Source organism: Pleurodeles waltl, chromosome 5 (assembly GCF_031143425.1).
Source record: "Pleurodeles waltl isolate 20211129_DDA chromosome 5, aPleWal1.hap1.20221129, whole genome shotgun sequence".
NCBI lineage: Eukaryota > Metazoa > Chordata > Amphibia > Caudata > Salamandridae > Pleurodeles > Pleurodeles waltl.
In genome coordinates this window covers 213,098,109-213,120,292 of record NC_090444.1, presented here as the reverse complement: position 1 = coordinate 213,120,292, position 22,184 = coordinate 213,098,109, and the positions used below count along the sequence as shown (strand labels likewise).

Sequence of the window (22,184 nt, the reverse complement as noted above, 5' to 3'; positions counted from 1 at the left end):
TATGTCAGGGTCTTGTCCATTGTCCTAACCCCCCTCCTCCTCCTCAAGTCCCTCAAGACGCTTATTTCTATCTCTCTTTTTGTATTTGAAACCTGCTACCTCCAGTTTATGAGCCAATGTCCATAGCAGAGGATCAAACTATTGTGCTGCTTCTTTATAAAGTTGGTATTATGGCAGCACACCACTCAACAAATACACGATCACCTCAAATGATCACTCAGGCGGATAGCAGTACAGATATTCTTCAAACTTATTTTTGAGAAAAACGAACACAAACAGGGATTATTTGCAATGTAAATTTCATTCGAGTCCTGTGTAAACTGAAACCCCCTCTGTCCCTTTTTAAAGTCATTTAAACTAAATCTGCTTTTATTGATCTGCTGCTCTTAGGTCATGTGGTAACACACCAGACAAGCCTCTTGCGAAAAGCGTTTACCATTCTGAGAAGGGTAGCTTTGCTTTTTCCTTTCAACAGTATGCTGTACCCTATCCCAGCACACACATTGATATCGGAGTACTAAAAGGCAGCTAGTGGGAGTCACTTTCAAACCTGAAAACGTGGAAATGGTCTTATTAACAGAAAACACCCTACTCTTCAAACACGAAACAGCAGTCACAAGTTACAGAAGACAATATTGAACATTTCTAACTTCAATGAAATAGACATTGTGGTAAATGATACAGAAATATACCCATCAAGTAGCGCTCTGACCACAGTGCTGCCCTCATGCCTGATCTCCTGCCTCTGCGCTGTGTGACTGCAGCACTGGCTGTGGTAAGGAGAGTCAGGAGCACTGAACACTGCTCATGTGCTGCAGTCGGACCATGCTGCACAAACTGTGGGGATGGTGAAACTCTAACTAAGCGCTAGAATGCCCCTGTCAGACAAGCTGCTTGCTGCTGCAGTGTCGGCGCATGGCAGGCCGCCTCTCTCCTGTGGTGTCCCTCTGCTGACGTCACGGTAGACGGGCTGCAGCCACTGGCCTACTCTCACATCTAGTCACAAGAGTCAAGTGTCAGCAGACTCATGGCACCAGGCCGAAGCTTGGTAGGCCCAGTCCGCTGCTGGATGGGGAGAAACACACAAGACCAGAGGGCTGCATGTGAGGGCAGTGGAATGAGGGCATGTCTAACAACAACTCCGGCCAGCAGCTCCTCCGCCAGGGTCCACGAGAGCACTGCAAGGGTCGCGCAGGGTGCCTGTCTTGGAGGGTGTGATACTAGCCTCTTTTTTTCAGTGGAACGCTCCTTGCCTCAATAAAACACCTCTTTCTACTGTTTGTTTCTCTGTCGCTGCCGGGGTGTGGCAACAGGGAAAAAAACAAACACCTGCCACTGTCGGTGGGCAGATCCTTGTCTGTGGAGCATCATGGTCCCCGGTGATGACATCCAGCAGGCTTTGCACAAATGGCAGAAGCCAAACTTGACGAGTTACAACATGTGATTCTTTTACAACTTTGTACCTCCCACCCCCAGACACCATGCAGCTACCTATACTCTGCCACCTGCCCCACCCCGCGGACCACAGAGGGTCTTACACACACCATGGATAGACTCAGGATGACTGCAGGCGTCACCCCAGGAAGACCGCGCCTGCATTCACTTTACACTTGGAGGGATTCAGGTTCAAGGTTTTGTTTTTGCATTAATGATTCAGAGTTGTTGCATCATTGCAATCCCATGAGACACAATTTTTGCCTCACAATAATGCTTGCACTGTTTTACTGCAATGCTCGCATTGTTCATTGTAACAGACAAGTATCTAAAATCCAAAAAGATGGTTTAAAAAAAAACTGTGAGCTTAGGTGCCCACTATATCCCACTTTAGTGGATTATGATAGAAACATTGATGTCCCAGTGACACAATAAAAGGCAGCAGTGTGAGTAAATGAAACTTTATTGTCTGATTAATTAAAATCATAACAAAACAAATACTGTGCAATACTTTTTCAACCATTTATCATTTTACATTTTCTATAAAAACCTGTGCATCTTTGAAAATTTTGAATAAAACCATACATATAAAACTCATCAAGGTTAATAACAAAGCAACATTTGTCCTGGCCCACAGATAACCAGACAGGATATTTTGGAAGAACCAAATGCTAAAGGAAATTGTATACATAAAGGCTTCAGGATTTAAAATGTCCATCAGAATACCATAAAGCCTGCATTTGTTTTATCAGATTACTTCAAAGTGCCAAGTGCGTGTAAACGTTTTATACATAAAATTCATAAAAGTTAAAAACTATATCTGAATATCCTGTTCAGCCAGAGACTTAAGCCAAACTAAATTAAAAACAAAAACAATGCTGCATTTTACCATTACTGCAGACATCGCCACGAGTTACCAACATTTTTAAGAGCTTGTAACCACTATATATATAAAAACCCTTCACAATTAAAAGTTCCATAAAGTACAGAACGGACTATGTTCATCTTATCCCACCCAGTACTATACCAAATACTTCAAAGTGCCACAGGCATGTAAACTTTAGCTGTATGAGATGCATCCAGATTCGAAAAAACATTCTTTGGGCATCCCCACAGATTGCCAAAAAAGTGCAAAGTGCTTCTGACCACTGTATACATTAAAAACCTTCAGAATGAAAAGTGCCAAAGTACTGTACGTACTACATTTATTTAATATTTCAAAGTGTCACGTGCATGTAAACTTTAGCTGTATGAGATTCATCTAGGTTGGAGAAACATTCTTTATTTTTTAAATATGTTTTTATTGTTATATCGACCAACAAGCAACAAAAAAAAAAAAAGATACAGGTGATTACAATATGTTCCAGGGTATAGTACAATAAAGTTGGTTTGCCATATTTACTATACCCGTGCAGGAGCCTCCCCACCCATGCATGCACGGCTACGCGGGAGCCCCTGCGCACGTAAGTGAAAGTCTGAGGAGGTAGTGTTCATTTGAAGCGCAATGTTAGCACACCATGCAAGATAGCAATAGAGCGATTGAAAGTACAGAGGAAGGACACAATGAAAGGATCAGGATCGGGTTGAGCGAGCGCCGGTGGGAAGGGGGGAGGGTGGGGAGGAGGCAGGGGAGGAGGCAGGGGAGGAGACAGGGGAGGAGACAGAGGGACAGGGGGACACGGCCCTCCACTCAAGGTCTAGCGAGCCCGCCCCCGAGCCAAAGCCGCGCGGCCACACCCGCCGCCCGGGAGCGAGTCAGGGAGAGCCCGGCGGCCAGGTCCCCCACTCAGGGAGAGGTTGATGGTGAGGCAGCCCCCGAGAAGAGGGACCCGTCAGGGCGGGCAATGTAATCAAGTGCTCCAACCCCCTCAATTAGCTCGCCATTGGTGAACCACTGTGTTTTTTTTAATTTATTTTTTTTCCCTTCGTTTAGCGATATGCAGGGCACCCCCGAGACCATGGCGCAATTATGTATTTTGGTTTACGACTTGTGGTATTTGTGAAAATAACCGATTGTGTTGGTGTATTGGAAGCATCTTTGAAGCGTGGGGCGTTGCCTGTTAATCACTATGTTCAGGGAGGTCGCTCATCATCTTTGCTTTCTACAGCTATCACAAAGGAATTCCAAGTGTCCAGGCCCTTGACAAGGATCCCTTTGTCCAAGAGGAGCTGCAGCGTTTGCGCCTCATGTTTAGCCTATCGCAGCAGCTCAGCACGCCACTGATCAATACCCGGGGCACCCAGCGCTTTCCAGTGCATGGCTATGAGGCGCCTATACAGCACCAGTACTAGGGCAATACATCGGAGTGTTTGTTTCCGTTTTTTGGGACTCTGACCTATTCCCAGTAGGCATAAGAGAAACATTCTTAAACTATTAAACATTATGATGGTAAGGATACAAGCATTTTTTCTACCACAGTCAAAAACTTTACCAACTGACACATCAGTGGAATCGAGGTACCTGATAAACATAGAATAAGGGCCTGATGGACTGATACCACCCCAGCCTCAAGAAATGAAGGCTTTAACAATATGCGGCGGGGAGCAAGCAGATTTGGGCACATGCATATGATGTGCAATAATGTTTCTTACGGGTACCCACATTATCTACATGCACTCGATGCTCATTGATGGGTCCATTTTGGGATGCCATCCTTAGAGGGATATCTACCAAATCGCAGTTTTAGACATTTATCTCTAATATGTGATGGAAAATAAGAAGTCAAATAAAGACGAATTTCCAGGCGCTGCTACGCATGCTTCTTTGCAGCTAAAGCCTCCTTATCAACAATGAGCAAATTACATTTTATTTTCCCATTTAAAAGTGTTTAAAACAGCGCTTACTCATATCAGGAAACCCAGACTGAAAATCCTAAAATTGAAAGCACTCTAAAAGGTAGGATCTCCAAGCACCAGCATATTCCGAATAGGTTATTTCATGCCAGCAATTGTTAGCTATGGAACCAGCTTCTGATAGGAATAGTGAATGCATAGTTTTCAGGAACGATCCCCGCCTCACTAAAATTTGACTTTGAAGGCCAAATTCCAAACGTACTTTAGCTTGACTGATATCTTTTGGGATTTTATAAACAGACTTACAAACCTTTATCAACAATAAATCCAATAGTTTTGCATCTTTTCCCTTAAGGATAGGGGAGTCATAGGAAATAGTCAGAAATATCATGGCTGTAAAGGCTTTAAGAAGATGATCATACAATTGAGATTTTAGTGAATCGTGTAATGATCTAAAAGCAAATATAAAAGATGACGTTTTTGCTCGTAAAACATTAAAATGTTTTTTAAATAAAACTTTGTTTTCAAATAAAATTCCCAAATATTTACAAGACTTTAAAATCTATTAAAGGCAGGAGTGGAAATGTCTGTTTGCCTCTAAACATTTAGGAGTTTTTTCCTTCACTGGAAGACTTTCATTTGTATCAGGTTTCCTGACCCTCATAAAGTTCTTCCAATTAGCTTGGTTTTTGGTTATCTTTTTGGCAAATTGAGTCACTCTTTTCTCTTCTCTCACTCATAATAACTTGTGTCCCTACTAGAGTAGTCTTCAATGTGGCAGCTTGCCGGATGTTATGTATTAAGGTTACTGTGTCAAAGCGGGATCAGGGAGCCTATCTGCTCTGATCCACGTACCTCTCATTCAACCTTCATAACTTTAGAGAAACTACTAAATTAATCTAGGACTGTGGTTCTTAGCCTTTTGATTTCTGCAGACCCCCACTAAATCATTATTAGAATCCGGGGACCCCTCTGAATCATTATTGAAATCTGGGAACCTCCACTGAGTAATTAGTGGAAGTCGAGGATCACAGCTTTAGTGATTTCAATGATTTGAACCTCAAAACAATATACAAAATACTGAAACAATCATTTGTCAAACAAATACACAAACGAGGAAATATTTCATTTAGATTGTAAACAAATATAAAAAAATCTACATTTTAATTTTAATGGCAAAGTTGGGGCTTTTCTAAACTCAATTGAGGCCACCCATCGTCCATGCTATATTCAGTTTGATGCATTTGTACCGCTCCCATGAATCATTCTCAGAACTTAAGTTTTAGCCTCCATTCTAAAATTCATTCACATTTACGTAACATTTTAACATTTTCAGTTTACATTTTGCTTCTTTATTTATAAGAATTGTAGTAATCTGTTAATATTATTTAATTTTCAAAGCTGTCGCAGACTCCCTGAGGAGACGTTGCAGACCTCCAGGAGCCCCTATACCACAGGTTAAGAACCACTGATTTAGGGCAATGGATTGAATAAGCATGGGGTGTGGGAGCTTCCCCACTCCGTAATGGAGCACAAGGAAATCTCACGACAACAGACTTACTGATGATGGTCTTCACTAAAGCAGCTAGCATCCCGTTTAATGTTTTGAGCTCTGGATCTACCCAGCTGTACTCCTCACTCCTAACACAAACTCCCAGGCTTTACTTGAAAGAAATGTAGCAGCCTCATGGTCTTAAGACAGCCATTCAATTTACAGTCATAAGCACCATCAATGCAGCAGCACCAGAGCACTGCCCACTGTGTCCTGATGGCACATTTACACTCCATACTACCTTCCATAAACAATACGGCACAGTAAGAACTTGCAGCATCTCTTAATGGAAATCCTAAACCCAATAACATCTCAGACAATCCTATATCGCCTAAACCAATCCAAAACTATATGAAAATGTCATCCATGTTACACCTAGTACTATGGAAGGGGTTTCCCTCATCTGTGATAAATTACTGCTATAATTGAAGGTTTTAGCTGGCAAATTGTGAAATGTTGAGTTATAATTAGACCCAAAGAAATGTGGCCATTCTTTTTTGGCGATCTACGCTTCACTGTTTCTAGGTTTGTAACTGGTGCCTTTCATAATCTATGATCACATATTTTTTCAGTTAGGATATAGTAGAATATACATGTGAGAGACTCCAGTAGAAGTGGTGCAGTTATAAACATGAGCAGGCTGCATTCCCTGGGACTAACACATCTAGCAATACCTTTTATTAATGTTTTACTTTCAGTTTTCAAGAAAAACGCATAAACATAGAAAGGAAAAAGTAATACATTCACTGCTGCCAATGTGATAACATGGAACTTGCAGTTGTGATAGTGTTGAGCATACAAGGCATGCTGTCATTGTCTGCAATCATATTCTTACAGTTGACCCGCCCCCAAAAATGGTGAAGATCAAGTCATGACAACTGGGTTCTCTGTGCCTCAACCTCTTCTTCGTGCCAGACACTGCCCCAAAAGCCTCTGTGTGCTTGGGGCCCACTGCCACTGAGTAAGTGATTAGTACCCACCACCACCACCGCGAGCCAAGCTTGCATCAAGTTGGAAGCAGTATCTTAAGTCAGGCCATGCGTCACCACATAGCACTGTATGCACCCCACCAGTCCTTTCAAGAACATTGGGCTTGCTCATCCAGACCCGCAGTGGCTGGCACAACACCCAGCACCTCCGTCACTCCACGCAGCTTGCGCTCTCACTGCTGCATTCATCCTCTAGCCATTCATCCATGTTGATTTCTTTCATACACCTCAGTTCTGTCCAAACTCAATGAGCCTAATCCTTAGACCACACCAGTGTTGTGGGTCCAAGGGCAAACATCCACCGGATAGCAACTCTGCAATGGACCGGCAAAAGCCCAGACTGTATGAATTTAATGCGTATCATCCCATTCTTGGGGCATGGGTAAGTCCAAGCAAGCAGGGTTTAGCCGTGATCTCAAATAATGGAACCACCTCCTGCCAATACGGGCTATCTTGCCACAACTCCAGATCATATGAGTGAATCCTCCTCTGCTCTCCCTGCATCTCGGGCATTCCCAAATATCGGAGTGCCTCTAGTCCTATCGCATCCCGACGTGTGGCAGAATCTCCAAGGGCTTGCCCTCCACACTCACCAGGGGTAATTTTAATGATTGACCTTGGCTTATCGGAAGACAAGATGCCTCACCCAACCTCTGCAACTCCTGAATAAGAAGCAACACTAATATCTCAGGCTGTTACAGATAAATGAGGGCATCATCTGTGTATAAAGAGACTAAGTGATCCATCACCCCTGCTTGTATTGCCTGAGTCCTCAATGTGAATGGTAACCAAATTGCTAGGGGTTCCAGTGCCATGGCAAACAGCAATAGCAAAAGTGGGCAACCCTGCCTAGTGCCCCACTCTTTGTTCAAGCATCTGCTATGTATCCGCCCGACCTGACTCGCACCTGAGGTTAAAGCAAGGATACCCACTTGACAAATACAGGGCCAAATTACATCATCTTCAGCACTGCCCCTAAGTAATCCCAATCCAGGCCGTCAAAGGTATTTTCCGTGTTTAAGGAAATCAGGGTTCCCTCCCTCTTTGAACCTCTATGGAGTGCATGACATGGTCAATCTATAGGTATTCATTAGGGTGCTGCATTGCAGAATAAGTCTGCATTGATCATCGTGAAACAGGTGAGTGATCACTTTTCTCAATCGGTTAGGCAGGGTCTTCGTTAGCAGTTTAGTACCTGAGTTGATCACGGACAACGGTCGATAGGAGTCCATGTGCGAAGGGTCTTGATCTGGTTTGGGTGTAACAACAATTCTTAGTAATCAGAAGTAATTCTGGAATGTTTTAGGTGCACAATCATGTGGACAGTTTGGGGAAAGGTGGGTTGGGGAGACGGAATATGCTGTGAAATGCCATGGGCCTGTATTTCTACATTTTATGAAGACTCCTTTCTCGTACTGGAGGTCAATCAATTTTGTTTTTTTGGTTATCTTAGGTGCACAGAAGGTGCTGCTCCATGCATTTGATGGCAAACCGTCTGTAGCTATGGAAGGGGTTAAAGCTGGATATTTGTTTTCAATTCCGCCATCCATTATAAGGAGCGAGCAGGTAAATTGTTAATTTTGTTTAGTCAGCCAGCATGGCTAACTTATGTGTGTGAATGCAAGAATATAAAATTAAGTTCCTCAGTTAACCCTTCAAATAACTTTTGGTCAAGATATGTCTATATTGTAGAAATATGTGCTGACTTGCTTATCTGCAGTTTCTCCAGGCCAGTGGGTTCCCCTCACAATATGTTTTAAAGCTGTATTAACTTGCTACATTTATTAAAATTATTTGTTTTACACCAGAAATCTACCCAAGGTGCAAACTCCAGGTTGCACCTGACATGGGGTTCTAAGTTGGGTAAGATTTTTCCCCTTTGCTAATAGAACATATGCTAAGCTACCCCATGTGCAAATGATGCACCTGCTTTACTTGCCCACAATGTTAGAGCAGGTAAAACCTGTTGAGCTTCTTTTTGGTGAATGGCTTGAAATTCTGTTTTGTGCACCCCGAAACACATTCCAGGGTGAACAATTCTGATTTGCACCACGTGTGTATCATGTAAGGATTAAGGATCTCTACCTGTGTCTGAAGGGCGCATGTGGTAGAGGTGCTGCAGGTGACGGCTTCCTATTCAATCAGCCAGAAAAGCTTGGAGCCACCTCTTTGAGGAAGCAGAATCAAGGAGTATGGTTTCACAAAAGTTGTCGTTGAGTGACTAAAATCACTGCGGTTACTCAAAACACTAACCTCTCCCTCATGTTGAAGAGAAAGACCCTTCCATTACCCCTTCGCATTGAACTGTCCAGGGCTTTGATGCCTGTCCATACTTGCCTAATGCTAGCATTGTCTTTGCTAAGCCCCAAAAACAGGGATTTCTTAACTGCAAAGGCTGCAAAACCAAGCAGACTTGACTCTGTATTAGCCTACAGAAATAAGATTATATTCTTACACTTATTCTTTTCTCTAGCTCTTGGTGATGTAGGGATTAAAGTTATGACTACATTGCACCATCTTCAAATCACCAAAGATACCTGTCTCAAAATCTTTAATATCAAACTAGACTTCCATACAAAATCAGAGATGCAGTAAGGCAAACCTGATGCAGAGGCTAAATTCACAGAGGCAGATCGATCTGTCTGTTGGGCACACAACTCTGCACCTGTTTGTACCCAGATCTTAGGAATCTACTGGATCTGTAATTTGCAGAAGAAAAGCTAATCTTAAGCCTTTTCAAAATGGCTTTCCAACTCCATCTCAAAACCAGTGAGATTACTGTCACCCTGCAAAAAAGGGATGTGGGCCCCTCTGTTTGCAATATGACCTTTGTTTAAGCTGGGGCCCACTACTAATAATGAGATCTCCGATCAACCACAAAGCCAGATATTCCTTTGGCCCGGAAGGGGAATGTCTAACTTAATGACTGCTTTAAGCACTGTTTTCAGCACACAAGGCATGCCACCAGCTAGCACTTCACAAAATAATGAAATAATTATATGTAATGTAGTGGCATATGTGTACCCTGGAAGGAAAGCTGTTAACTCTTAACTTGAAGGTAAGAAGATACTTGATCCCATCGGATGACTTTTCCTACAGTACACACTCTGGTATTTCGGATTAGGTGCAAATATTAAGTAAATGATTTCTTTTTTAAATGCCAGTGAGTCACTAATGGCGTAGTATCCAGGCAGTAGGCTATAGAACGTACCATTAAGCAGTAGTGCACACTCCTACTGCTAGTTTTTGGTGCTTGTAGTGGAACTGCTAGTCAACTGGACAATCACAGTGCATCTATTTATTTGTATGCCATTTATATGATTTTTATGACAGAAATCCAAAACATTCCACTTGTCATCTGTTTTATAGCTGAGTATGCCTGTGTTTAAGGCCTCCAGGTCAGTGGCTGTAAGTCTGACCTAATCCTTAAACTGATTACCACAAGGCCTATTGTAGATCCTCAATTTTAAATAGTGCCTGATGTTGGGTCTTGTGAGAAAATGTTCTCCATTCACCTGGACCAAAATACCTAAAATGCCTAAATCAATTCATAAAGATCTGTAGTTATTTAATTGAATGGTGTTTAAATAAGGGTGCTATGTAGCTTACCTATTCATGACACCTTGAACGATTTCATATTTTTGATAGAAACCTATTTCCAAGCCTATTCACTTCCCCACTTCAGATAGTATCTTTAGATAATTCACAGCAGTGTGAGCTCAGCTTCTCAAATGTCACTGAAAATATAGAGTCTCCACGTGTTTTGGGATTTGGATTTTTTTTGTTTGTTTTCCTATTACAGGAACTCTGTTTCCATGTGTGTTTTAGTAATGTGTTGACTATCTAGTAGGTATACTACCAAGGCAATCAATTGATCCACCATAACTGCATTGAGGACATCTCAGAGTGCCTCTCTCTCCCCATACTCTATTTGCTGATTCTGCTTTGACATCTGTTTCTCGCAAAGGGGTATTTTGACAGTTTCTAGTTTCTGTGATTTGTGTCAAGGTGGCCTTCAGCTGAACCTGGCTCAGTCCATTGTCGGATACGCTGAATAGCCTATTCATGTATCAATTAGCTTATCATGTTGAATCAAGGACAAACTCTGTTTAAGCAGATGCTTTGTGTACCCATGAAAAGACATAGAGCCTGATTATGACCTTGGCGGAGGGGGGGATTACTCCGTCACAAACGGGACAGATGTCCCGCCAGCCATATTACAAGTTCCATCATATCCTATGGAACGTGTAATACGGCAGACAGGATATCCGGCATGTTTCTGATGGAGTAATCCCCTCCACCAAGGTCGTAATCAGGCCCGTATATAGATGGCATATTCTTCATGTGTCAGTATGCCTCAGAGATTTTTCTCCATTTTTCTTACAATGGCCAGAGTTCTGTCTTTCTCACTGGCTATTTTAAGTCACTCTCTATAATGAGCTTCTTAACCGAAAACTTTAGGAATTCTCTTAGCACTATTTTCTTGACCTGTGTTTCATCCCTATAGTGAGCCTCTGGTTTTTATTTGTCTATCTCCTACTGCTCAACTCTTTTCTTTGTCAGTTTTCGTGCTACTAGTTGTGAAATCATACCTCCTTTAAATTTGCACCACCCAGGAACCTGATTGTCAGAAATTGGTATGTAAACATTATTACACTGCTTGAGACATGGTCTCTTTTAAGTAAGTGGGTCTCTTGTTTGAAGCACACATCACTCACCATATCTGTGGGTGGTTGAAGAAATCCTAATCGGTTAGGTGAGGGATTGTTTTGCTTCACTAATGACCGAGCTGGAACACTCATGCACTGACTAAAATCTCTGGAATGCGCTCCTTAGTCTAAAGAAGACATTTATTATTTCACTTCGCAAGGTTCGTAAAAGGAGATTAGAATGCTGAAAGCACACGTTTAAAAATGGTCACAGCAATGAAATGAAAACATATACAAATGATTCGCCACTGCAATATACACAGCAAATATATGTATCTATATTATAATGCAAAGCAAATAATGAATTAAAAAATATGCATCACCATGAGGCAAGGGCACAACTCCCTCCTATTCAGCGCCAGATCCCAGAATCGATCAAAGAGAGAGAGAGATCAATTATCCTAACCGGAAGGATGAAACACCCCAGGTCCTGGGCATGTCTGAGATCTAAAAACACTCTCAGTCCCCGGTCCATCGGGTCTCGGCCTCTTATATGTTGAACAAACAAGAGAGGAAAATTATAGAACCGCCCTCTCACTGCAGAAGTGTATTATTAAAAAAATGCTGATTGCTCTAGGCCAGCTTTGAAGAGAACGCGTCGGGACTTGGCCACAATCCTAAGGTGCCCCTAACGTGCCACTTCAAAACAAGAACGTTCCCTGCCATCTTAGTACATTCTTATCAGCCTAAACCCTTGGTGGGAAAGAACAACGCGGAAAACTACTTGCAGCTTTTAACGTGGCGGTGGCTAATGCTAAAATAAAATAAATAGGCAAAATGAAGCTGGTGGTCACTAATGTGAAGGTGTGCTGCTAGGCTAAGTGCAATGTGGAGTGGTCAAAACTCACATATCATTACAGGGATGTAGACCCCCTTGCACTATGGGCGATGAATCAAAATATTCACAATAGTATTCAGTGAACACTCAACAGTAGATGTAAACCGTTATCAATTTACATAGTTTTGTTGATGTATTGCTTTTCATTTCAGTCTCCCTACTACAATCTGCTTATTAACCATGTTGTCCCAACTATCTCTCCCTTACTACTGCATTGAATAAACTATCCTAAAAGTAACAAAATCATTTAAAGAAAAACACAAGCACTCTTAGGTTTTGTTTAACAAAATCAATAGAATCTCACAAGGCTAAATAGTCTCACGCACCTGACGGTTCACACACACAACCATCAGAACACTTGAAAATTATATATTTATGATATCAATTGATATATACAATTATACAAAATCACAAAAGACAACCATACTAAAATAATACATAAGGTGTATATTGTCTTCAGTGCAGCAAAACCACAAAAGAAAAGTATATGCAATCTTCTTGAAATATATAATTACATGTGTGTTACATGTAACAAACAACAACATCAGATTAGCGAAACTAGTCCATCAGCCTTAGAGCGGTGCCATATTGTTTGTTTGTTTGTTACACCTTGTTGACGATGTTTCAACCCGAAAAAAGCAATGAACCGGTCTCATCAGGACCTAAAGTGATATAAAGAACATATTCCATCTAAACAATAGAAAAGAGAATACCAAGGATCACACCCCTTGTGAAGAAATTAAACCAGTTACTTACTCGGGGAGAAGACTACCCCAAACTCGGAGTAAACTGCAATCATTGGAATGGACTGTGAGGTTCCTAAATTACAGTAAGTCAGTAATTACAGTAATTTCTGTATCAAAACAACATCAACAAGGTGTAACAAACAAACAATATGGTGCCACTCTAAGGCTGACATAGCAACAGCTCTGCTCATCTTTTAAACTAATTTTTCTGCACAATATGTTTAGCGGTGATGTATTCCCAGACCAAACCACATGAACAATTATTAGATATTGATGTTTGGAATCATTCATTGGTTAATTTTGTTTTTGTAATCACATAAAACGTTGCTCACTTCCTACTTTCGGTTTGAATGCAAGGTATGTTTGCTTCTCCCTACAAGGGTTGTGTCTAGAGTCCAGTCCTACATATCATTGTCATAACCAGGACCACTGGAGTTAAGCGGCAGGGGAGGGCCAAATTATGCAGCAGCTTTAAGTAAATTATGCAGCACCAAAATACATATGATGCAGCTTAATGCAGCACATTTTGTCTTGATATTTCTTCATTTTGTTTGTCATTTTAACACTGTCTCGGTATTAGTTACACTACATTAGTACCAGTTTAGCACCCAAACATAGCAATAAGCAACAGAAAGGTGACCAGTCAACCTTTGCAAATGGCCTCCCACTCTGCGGCAACACAAGTTGCTATGTTTTTAGTAACTTTGGACCATTTGAGCTCCAAACAATTTTTTTTTGTGTTAAATTATGCAGCAAATGCTGGATTATGTGGCAAATGCATCAAATCTATATTTATGCAAATAATACAGCCTCATAATCACAGAATTCCAGTGGCCCTGTTCATAACTCTGGATTTCTCCTAGAGCAGGCAAGGACACACACCCATTGAGGATTGCCCTTTCCAATCTCAAAAAAGGCATCTAAAACAATGTCAGTTTATGTAACTATTATGAATTAGTCCACACCTACAAGGGACAGCTAAAGAGAGTTCAATAGGTAGCTCCCAGAAGAATGGGACAACCATCTCTTAGCTGCAAAGGAGTTTTTCAAACTTAAGTTGCTTAACTAAAAATGTAGCATGCCAAATACATATGAGGGTCTTTGTTCCAAGGCAAATCTCTGTTGTATCGATTTTATCAGTTCTTGCAATGCACATTATAATCACTAGGATCCCTGGTTGTCTTGCAGCTTGCAGTAATCCTGATGGCCTCAGCATATGCTCAATAGTTCTAGCCCCCAGAATTCAGACCCCTAAGCCAGGATCTCCTGATACTGTCAAAGGGATAATTCAACATCTATATTTCAGTTCTGAGAGAGACTTCTAACAACATATTCCTCACCTTTTAAATCTTCTCTTGGTGTCAGACTGAATCTGGAAACTTTTTATCAGTACATCTGCACTAATGCTATCCTGCTTTGGAAATGACATGCAGGGTTTATATAGGTGCCCCTGATGTGTGCTGTAATCAGTTTCTTTTTTTCCGCACCACCAGACGCAATCAAGAGCCACTTCTTCCACAGAGGTAGGCCATTCACCTCTTAAAATGTGAAAATCCAGTGTGCAAAAGAAATGTCACCTATCAAAATGACAAGTTTTTATCCCTGCAATGACTGTCACAAACCGATGTCTGTGACAGAACTTCATCAGGTTTGTCTGCAGTGCCTGAGATCAAGCCACGACTCTAAGGTCTGCAGTGCTAGCGCGTCGATGAGCCTTGATACTTCCCCTGAGATGGGCATCCTCTCAATCCACGGTTTTGTCACTGAGGAGAGCGCATCTTATGCATTGGTCATACACAGGGCAGCTGAAGTCCATGACCCAGAGTTCCTGATCTGAGAGGTCAAAAACAATGTCCTGATGAAAGTGCTCCAGCCATGGCAAACATCTGCTGAGCCTCTTCTGCCCTTTAATGTGGCACTTAAAGATACCCTTTTGGGGACTTGGGCCAAACCTTGATCTTTCCCCCTGATCAATTGCCAGATTTTTACAACGCCACCACCCTGCTCTGGGTGACCTACTGTCTTGTCTCTGCATCCCTCCCCTGAAGGGTTAGTGCTGCAGGCTCCCCAGCGCCCCTCTGGTGTTCACCAAAGTGAGGGTGGTGGTAGCAGCACACCTTCGGAGGTCAGATTTTCCAGTCTTTTAATGCCTTGACCACTGGCAGTTAGGGATAGACTTGCCCCACGCAGTTGTCAGCCACCTTCAGAGGTCAACAAACCTCCTATTATCTTTGGGGTTCATTATGAACATGCCAAAATCACAGCTGTCTCCTTCTCAAAAGCTCCCCTTAATCTGAGCTATTCTCGACAAGGTCCAGGTTTGTGCCCTTTTCCCAGAGCATCCAGGACAGTCAAGCTTTGAGCCCGAGCTTTCAGCTTCTGTACTGGATTTCAGTAAGGTCGACTCTGAGGCTACTGTTGTTGATGACCTCTTGCATCCTACTGGTCAAGCACAGAAGGTCACATATATGGGCTCTGCAGTGGGATCTGAAGTCTCAGTGAGTCCAACAACAAGGGATACAACACATCCAGATCATGGAGGAGACCAGAGACAGATCTGCAGTGGTGGTTACTTACCGCGATTTGGTCGACAGCAGACCCCTCTCCCTACCCCACTCAGAGTTAACAGTGATGACCAATATGTCCTTTCTGAGTTGGATCAGCTATGTGGGAGAGGTGGTGATCAGAGACCTCTGGTCTCCAACGGAGGCCTGGCTCCATATCAACCTCCATCCTGCACCAACCTTTTCTGTCAAGGGGAGGATTGTGCAAGTGCTTAAGGACAACACCACCACCATGTGGTATTGCATCAAGTAGAGTGGTGTAAGGTCCTGCAGCCTGTGCCAGGAGGTGCTACACCTCTGGAAATTCCTGGACCCATCAGGGGATAGTCCTAGTGGTAAACCTCCTGGAAGGATCTTTGAAAGCCCGGGATTATGAGCTCAGCTATCGACACCTAACAAACCCCAAATGGCACTTACATCCAGAGGTGGAGCAAATCCTCTTCTGCAAACTGAGAGAATCTCTTCTTGCCACCACCAAGAAGTGTAATGTCAGCATTCCTACATGTTATATTTTCCAAGAAGCCTCTTGCCAGGAGATGTATTCTGCCTTGAGTGAAACTCTGCACTCCTTCCTGCTGATACCACTCCTGTTCCGAGTTCTGAAGAAGATCAGGTATGATGGGCCCAAGCCATCCTGGTGGCCCCGGACTGGGCATGCAGTGTATGGTATCTAGATATCCTGGGCTTGAGCATTTGTACTGTGAATAGGCTGCAGCTCCAGTGGAACCTGTTGTTGCAACAACAGGGCAGGGTTCTGCACCTGGGCCATCGCAATTGGCACCTTTATGCAACTCTGGAGGTAGTTTAGGTCATCTTGCCAGCAAGGCGTCCCTCGTCAAAAACTGTACATTCCTGTTGTTAGGACAAATTTGTGGTTGGGTGCAGCACCTGCTCGATTGACCCCCTCCAGGCCAAGTTATCTGATGTTCTGATGTTCTGTTGTTCATTTTGCCTTTTGCCTGGCAGACTTTGCTTTGGGCATATTTAAGGGGTACCTTTCAGCTCATTCTGCCATGTAAAAGTTGCCAGACCAGCTCTCTGTATTTAAATCATTAGTTGTTATGCATTTTTGAAAGGTCCCCAATACTTGTTTCCTCCCTGGCATTTCTTGTGGATCTTTAGCTTGGTCCTCACATATTTGAGGTGCACTCCCTTTGAGCCGTTCACAGCTGTCCCTTGCAGCTCTTCACCCTCAAGACTGTCACACGTCACCATCATCTCACTGCGGAGAATGAGCTGCAGGTGCACTGTGGAACCTGCTGTACACAACCCTTCTTCCCAGACAAACTGGTTCTGCTGATGCGGGCATCCTTCTTACCAAAATTTGTGACACTGTTCCGTGTCTGTCAAACCATCACTCTGCCGGCATTCTATGCTCTGCCACACCTCTCAAAGGAGGAAGTAAGACTCCAAAGCCTGGATCCCAAAAGAGCTCTGAGGTTTTTCATTATTCGCACCAAAGAACACTGGGTGGGTGGTCAGCTCTTTGTGGGCTTTGCTGGAGAGAAAAAAGTCAAGGTTGTGCAGAAGAGGACCATTTGCCATTGTATCACACTTTGCATCAAGAATTACTAAGCATTAGCCCAGAACCAGCTCTTCCGAAGATCTGAAACTCCATTCCGACTGGTCCAAAGCTGGTACCACTGCGTTGGCACATGGAATTCTGTCCTGGTCATCTGCCAAGCAGCTATATATGGCTACATACGTTCATGAAGCACTACTGTCTGGACAGCCAGGCTTGCCGAGAGGGGCATTTCGCCCACGCAGTCCTACAGGACTTATTGGTTTGAGCCAAATCACAGACCCACCTCCTAATAGGTACTGCTCTGGTATCTATTCAACAGGTAGGAAATCTGCAGTTAGAAGTCTCTATCGGAAGAACAAATCACTTACCTTTGGTAACACTTTTTCTGCTAGATTCTATTTAACCGCAGATTCCTCATAGACCCTCTCATCCTCCTTGTTCTGTGAATTGGACCATACTCTTAATGAGATGCCAGGTCTAGGAATCTGCACACTGGTCAAAGCCAATTTGCTTTTCAGGCTCTGCTTCTGGGGGCGCATAACAATCTTGACATCAGCTTGCTGGATTAGCGCCTACATAGGCCCTCTACCTCATTTCTGGAGGAGAACAGCATCAAGGTGGAGCCACACGGCTTCACCTACTGGTGTTCAGAAGTACTGCTCAAACGTTTCCGGATCCAGTCTGACGCCTGGTGAATATCAAAAGGTGAGGAATCTGCAGATAGAGTACAGAAAGAAAGTTACCAGCGTTACCAATGGTAAGTAACTTGTTCACGTGATCCAAGGATCACACCCATGGTTGATGTAAACTTCATCCTTTTGAACATGATAGCTTTAAAGTGGTGCTCTATAGTTTACAGAATCTTCTGTTCATCCAGTAGTGGCCTTTACATTATTTCCTTCGACGGTCACATCAACAGAAACATAAAATAATTGTTTTTAAAGATGCAGGTGTGATGTGGTGGAATACATTTTAAGAGATATTTTTTTTTCTTCAAGAAGCAGAAATTGGTTAAGCAGCTGCCTCTGGAAAACTTGTGCTTGGAAACGGACTCTCCAGCACTAGGTCCTGAGAAACAGGTAACTCTCACATTTTACTGTACTTTTCATGCCAGTTTTTTTTAGGTAATGCCGTCCTTGGTGTAAGATAGACGTAACTTTATTCAAAGAGCATGCACAAACTTGCAAAGCTGTTTGAGTTTGAAAGATTTAGTACCAAAGCCTCACAAGTTATTATGAACGACACAGTGTTTCATGTTTACTTAAGATCACATTTAAACATATGCTTAATGGTTCCCGTAATGTAAGAGGAAATCCATTTTTCTGTCCTGCAAGTTGAACTTGAAGAGAGGTGTACACTACTCGACTGTGGTCAACATTTGAATTCCCTCCACCCCAACTTACTCACAGTATGCTCACACTCACAGCCTGGCATGCTTCCCTTCTGTTTCTGTGCTACATAAGTCCCAGTACATCAATACATGCATGTAAACATACAAACCTATACATACATACATACTTATATACATACATACAGGCCCTCATTTCAACATTGGGGGCGGCAAGCGCCGCCCCCCATGTTGAATCCAATGCGGCCGCACTCCTGCGGTGGCTATTTTCTGCCCGCCGGCCCAGCGGGGATCTCGGCCGCAACACGGGAGCCGGCTCCAAATGGAGCCGGCGGTGTTGCGACGGGTGCAGTTGCACCCGTCGCACTTTTCACTGTCTGCTATGCAGACAGTGAAAAGCCCCATGGGGCCCCCAGGGGCCCCGCGACTCCCCTCTCCGCCAGCCTTTTCATGGCGGTTCATACTGCCATGAAAAGGCTGGTGGGAGGGGGACTCGTAATACCCTGGGGGATTACAACCGCCGGGACCAATGTGTCGGAAACTGCCGGTCCCGGCGGTGCGACCGTGGCGTTTCCGCTGCGGTCGTAATCCCATGGGAAGCACCGCCAGCCTGTTGGCGGTGCTTCCATTGAAACAGCCCTGGCGGTCTTTGAGGGCCACAGTGTCCTTCCTAAAAATGGTCCGGTTTCCCCAAGGTTCACAGGCCATAGAAGAAAAATGCACGAGTGATCCTATGGAGTAGAATAATAGGCCTTATGTCCACTGCCTGCTCTGACAAAACGTTTGCAGTGCCATTCACAACGGGGAAGGGGTCCCATAGGGACCCCTTCCCTTTTGCGAATGGGTTACCACCCATTTCAAAAGGGTGCAACCTGCGATTGGTTTGCGACCGTGTTCGCGGTCACAAACCAATCCTGCATAGCTCTGCGACTCGCAATTAGGAAGGGAGCACCCCTTCCTAATTGCGACTCGCAAACCCGTTTTGCAATTCGGTAACCAGCAAAACGAGGTTTGTGCATTGCAAAGTGCTTTTTGCTCGTCGTAAACAGCGAAATTCGCTGTTTGCGACGTGCAAACTGCTTTGTACATCTGGCCCCAAGTCTTTTAGGGCTTCCTAAGCCCCCCAAAAAATTTAACTGCATACAAACTAAAGCATGCATCCCTTAGGTGCTTGTGTTCATAGCGTACTATCTTCACTCATTAGTTGCCATTCGTGAAAAAGAACAACAACTTGGGCAATGGTAGTAATGGGATACATAGACATGATGAAATCAACACGAATACTAGTGCACTTCACTCACATTCATAAAGTGGTATGCAAAACTGCTGCATATACCGCAGGCCAATTGTGTGTAGGCCCCTGAACACACATGTTGAACTCCACACGCATGCCCTTCTCAATGTGTCATCCACACCCCTTACAACCAATGTGGATAACCCATTATTTTACAGAAGGGTAACAATTAATTCAAGTATCCTGTATTCCCAAAAATTACTGTTGCCCATTATCTTGAGATGGGTTGTTTTCCTTGGCCCTGTACTATAGCCCAAATCCCACATTAGTCCTCCATGTCTGTAAGGATATTCCACTCTCGTATCTACTGATTGCTCACTGGCTCTCAGTGTCTATAGTCTCTCAGAAATACAATCAAGCAGAAAAGTTGGTGTCAATGTAGCATCATATGTCACTCATAAAATTGCCAGGGGTCACACTTACACACACCCATTGTAAAATCAAAAGTGTTCTCTCCTGGTATCACCTAGTTAAGTTGCTCGCAATCCGGGCAGACTGAAACCCACAGGGGATGCCGCCTGTAGTCACACTCTTACCTACAAAAAAGGAAGAAGAGCCATACATTTAACAGTACTGCGTTCAGGATCTCCTCCCCGACTTACTTCCTCAAGGTCGGTCGTCCGTGTCTCAACCTATTTAGACCCTGTACGGGATCTGGATCTTGCAAAAATGTTATAGACAGACATGAAAATAGGCTCATTGATACAGTACTAGTTATACAGGAGACGCTTTCTCGATTTTTCCAAGAAAGGGTAGGATTGTGGTAGGTCAGTAGTTTGCAGGTTGTCAGGGTTAAGGGATTGGTGTCTCTGAGAGCAGTGAAGATGACCACAAATAGTACCTTGAAGTGGTTTTACTTGAGAATATTGCATGAGCTGGATTGTTGGGTGTCTATTTGCATCTTGTCTGTGTTATTCATGAAAAACTGATTGATAGCATTGTTTAACACCATGTATATTTGTCACAGCAGGAATTAAATTCAACCAAGTAGAACACAATGCTTTCAGTCTGACTTACTTGTTATGGTTTGTTTTTCATTTTTTGTTTACAGGTGAGAAACGAGCCAAAGAATATTTACATCTCAGCAGAATATATTGCCAAGATTAAAGCAATCCCAGTAGAAAAAGTTATAGAAGTGACAACACAGAATGCATTAAAACTTTTTCCAAAACTGCAGAAATGTATTAGAAAATGATCTCAAATCATGTAAGGTCTGTAAATAAAATATAGTTGATATACAATACAATGAGGTTGCCTCTTGAGTAAAACACTACTTGACGAACACCTATTTTATACTGTTTGCTTTAGATTTAAATGCCTGTCAAAGTTCGCATTGGCTGCCAAGTTAATGTATCTGCAGTTGTTATGCCATACAGGTAGTGACACAGCTGCTGCTACAGGGAACTTGACATTTACTATCTGAAATACGCCTTGTTTTCAGAATCTAGGGTCAGATGTATCAAGCTCCCGGTTTGCATTTCTTAAATAGCGGATTTTAAGAAATCGCTATTTAAGAAATGCAAAATGGGATGTATCAAAATTGCGAGTCGGTAATATCGATTTCTTAAAATTCGCAAACGCAATTTGCGAGTTGCAAATACCGAATCGCAAAAAAATAGCTAATTGGTATTTGAAAATCGCAAATTGTGAAAACGGCAAACCGGAACAGGCTGATGACATCACAACCAGGAAGTGAGTAAGCCCATGCTGTTTCCAGGAGCCACACCCACAGGAGCAGGCAGAGAGACACAGCCCAGCACCAGAGAGGCAGCCTTGTGAGCCAGCCAGGATCAAACAGCAACATGGCCACTGATGGGAATGTGAAGGAGAAAGGTGACAGGAAGCGCAACTTCAAATTCAGTGAGCAGGAATTGGAGGTGCTCACTGAGGAAGTGGTAAGGAACCACAACAAACTTTTTGGGAAGAACTCATACCAGGTACCTGAAAGTGAGAAGAGGAAACTGTGGTCAGACATCCAGACCAAAATATGCGCAGTGGGTGTTGCGCAGCGCTCCTTTGAGGAGATAAACAAGCGATGGTACGTTTTGCGTTCTCGTGCCAAAGAGAGGATAGCCAGCAGGCAAGGAACACCAGAGGAGGACCACCCACTCAGACACCTTCCACACCAATGGAAGACATGGTGGAATCCACACTGCTTCCTGAAGCTGTCAGTGGTGTCACTGACATTGACACCTCAGGGACACCCAGCACCAGCAAAGGTAAGGCCAGCAATGATATGTATCCCCATATGTGCATGTACAAATGCCCCTTAGAAGATAGCTATTAGTTAGATGTGTTGTGATAAGTAGCCCATGCCACATCTTACATACAACACAACTATGCCTCATGGGAGTGGTAGTCCACAACCTTGAAGTCAAAATACCACATAAAT

General features: G+C 43.2%; 1 protein-coding gene across 2 annotated transcripts in view; it reads left to right on the top strand.

Moving 5' to 3' along the window:
* Window positions 1-21,032, top strand: part of LOC138295547 (putative deoxyribonuclease TATDN3) — a 73,030-nt gene extending 51,998 nt beyond the window's left edge. The window contains exons 8-10 of one of the 2 annotated variants that reach the window (XM_069233915.1): window positions 8,222-8,334; window positions 18,152-18,229; window positions 20,844-21,032. In XM_069233915.1, the coding sequence (XP_069090016.1) occupies window positions 8,222-8,334; window positions 18,152-18,229; window positions 20,844-20,987 (335 nt within the window). In that variant the 3' untranslated portion in view covers window positions 20,988-21,032. Of the gene's footprint in view, window positions 1-8,221; window positions 8,335-18,148; window positions 18,230-20,843 lie in introns of both variants that reach the window. The other variant, XM_069233914.1, reaches the window with a different exon arrangement.
* The last annotated feature ends 1,152 nt before the right edge of the window (window positions 21,033-22,184 follow it).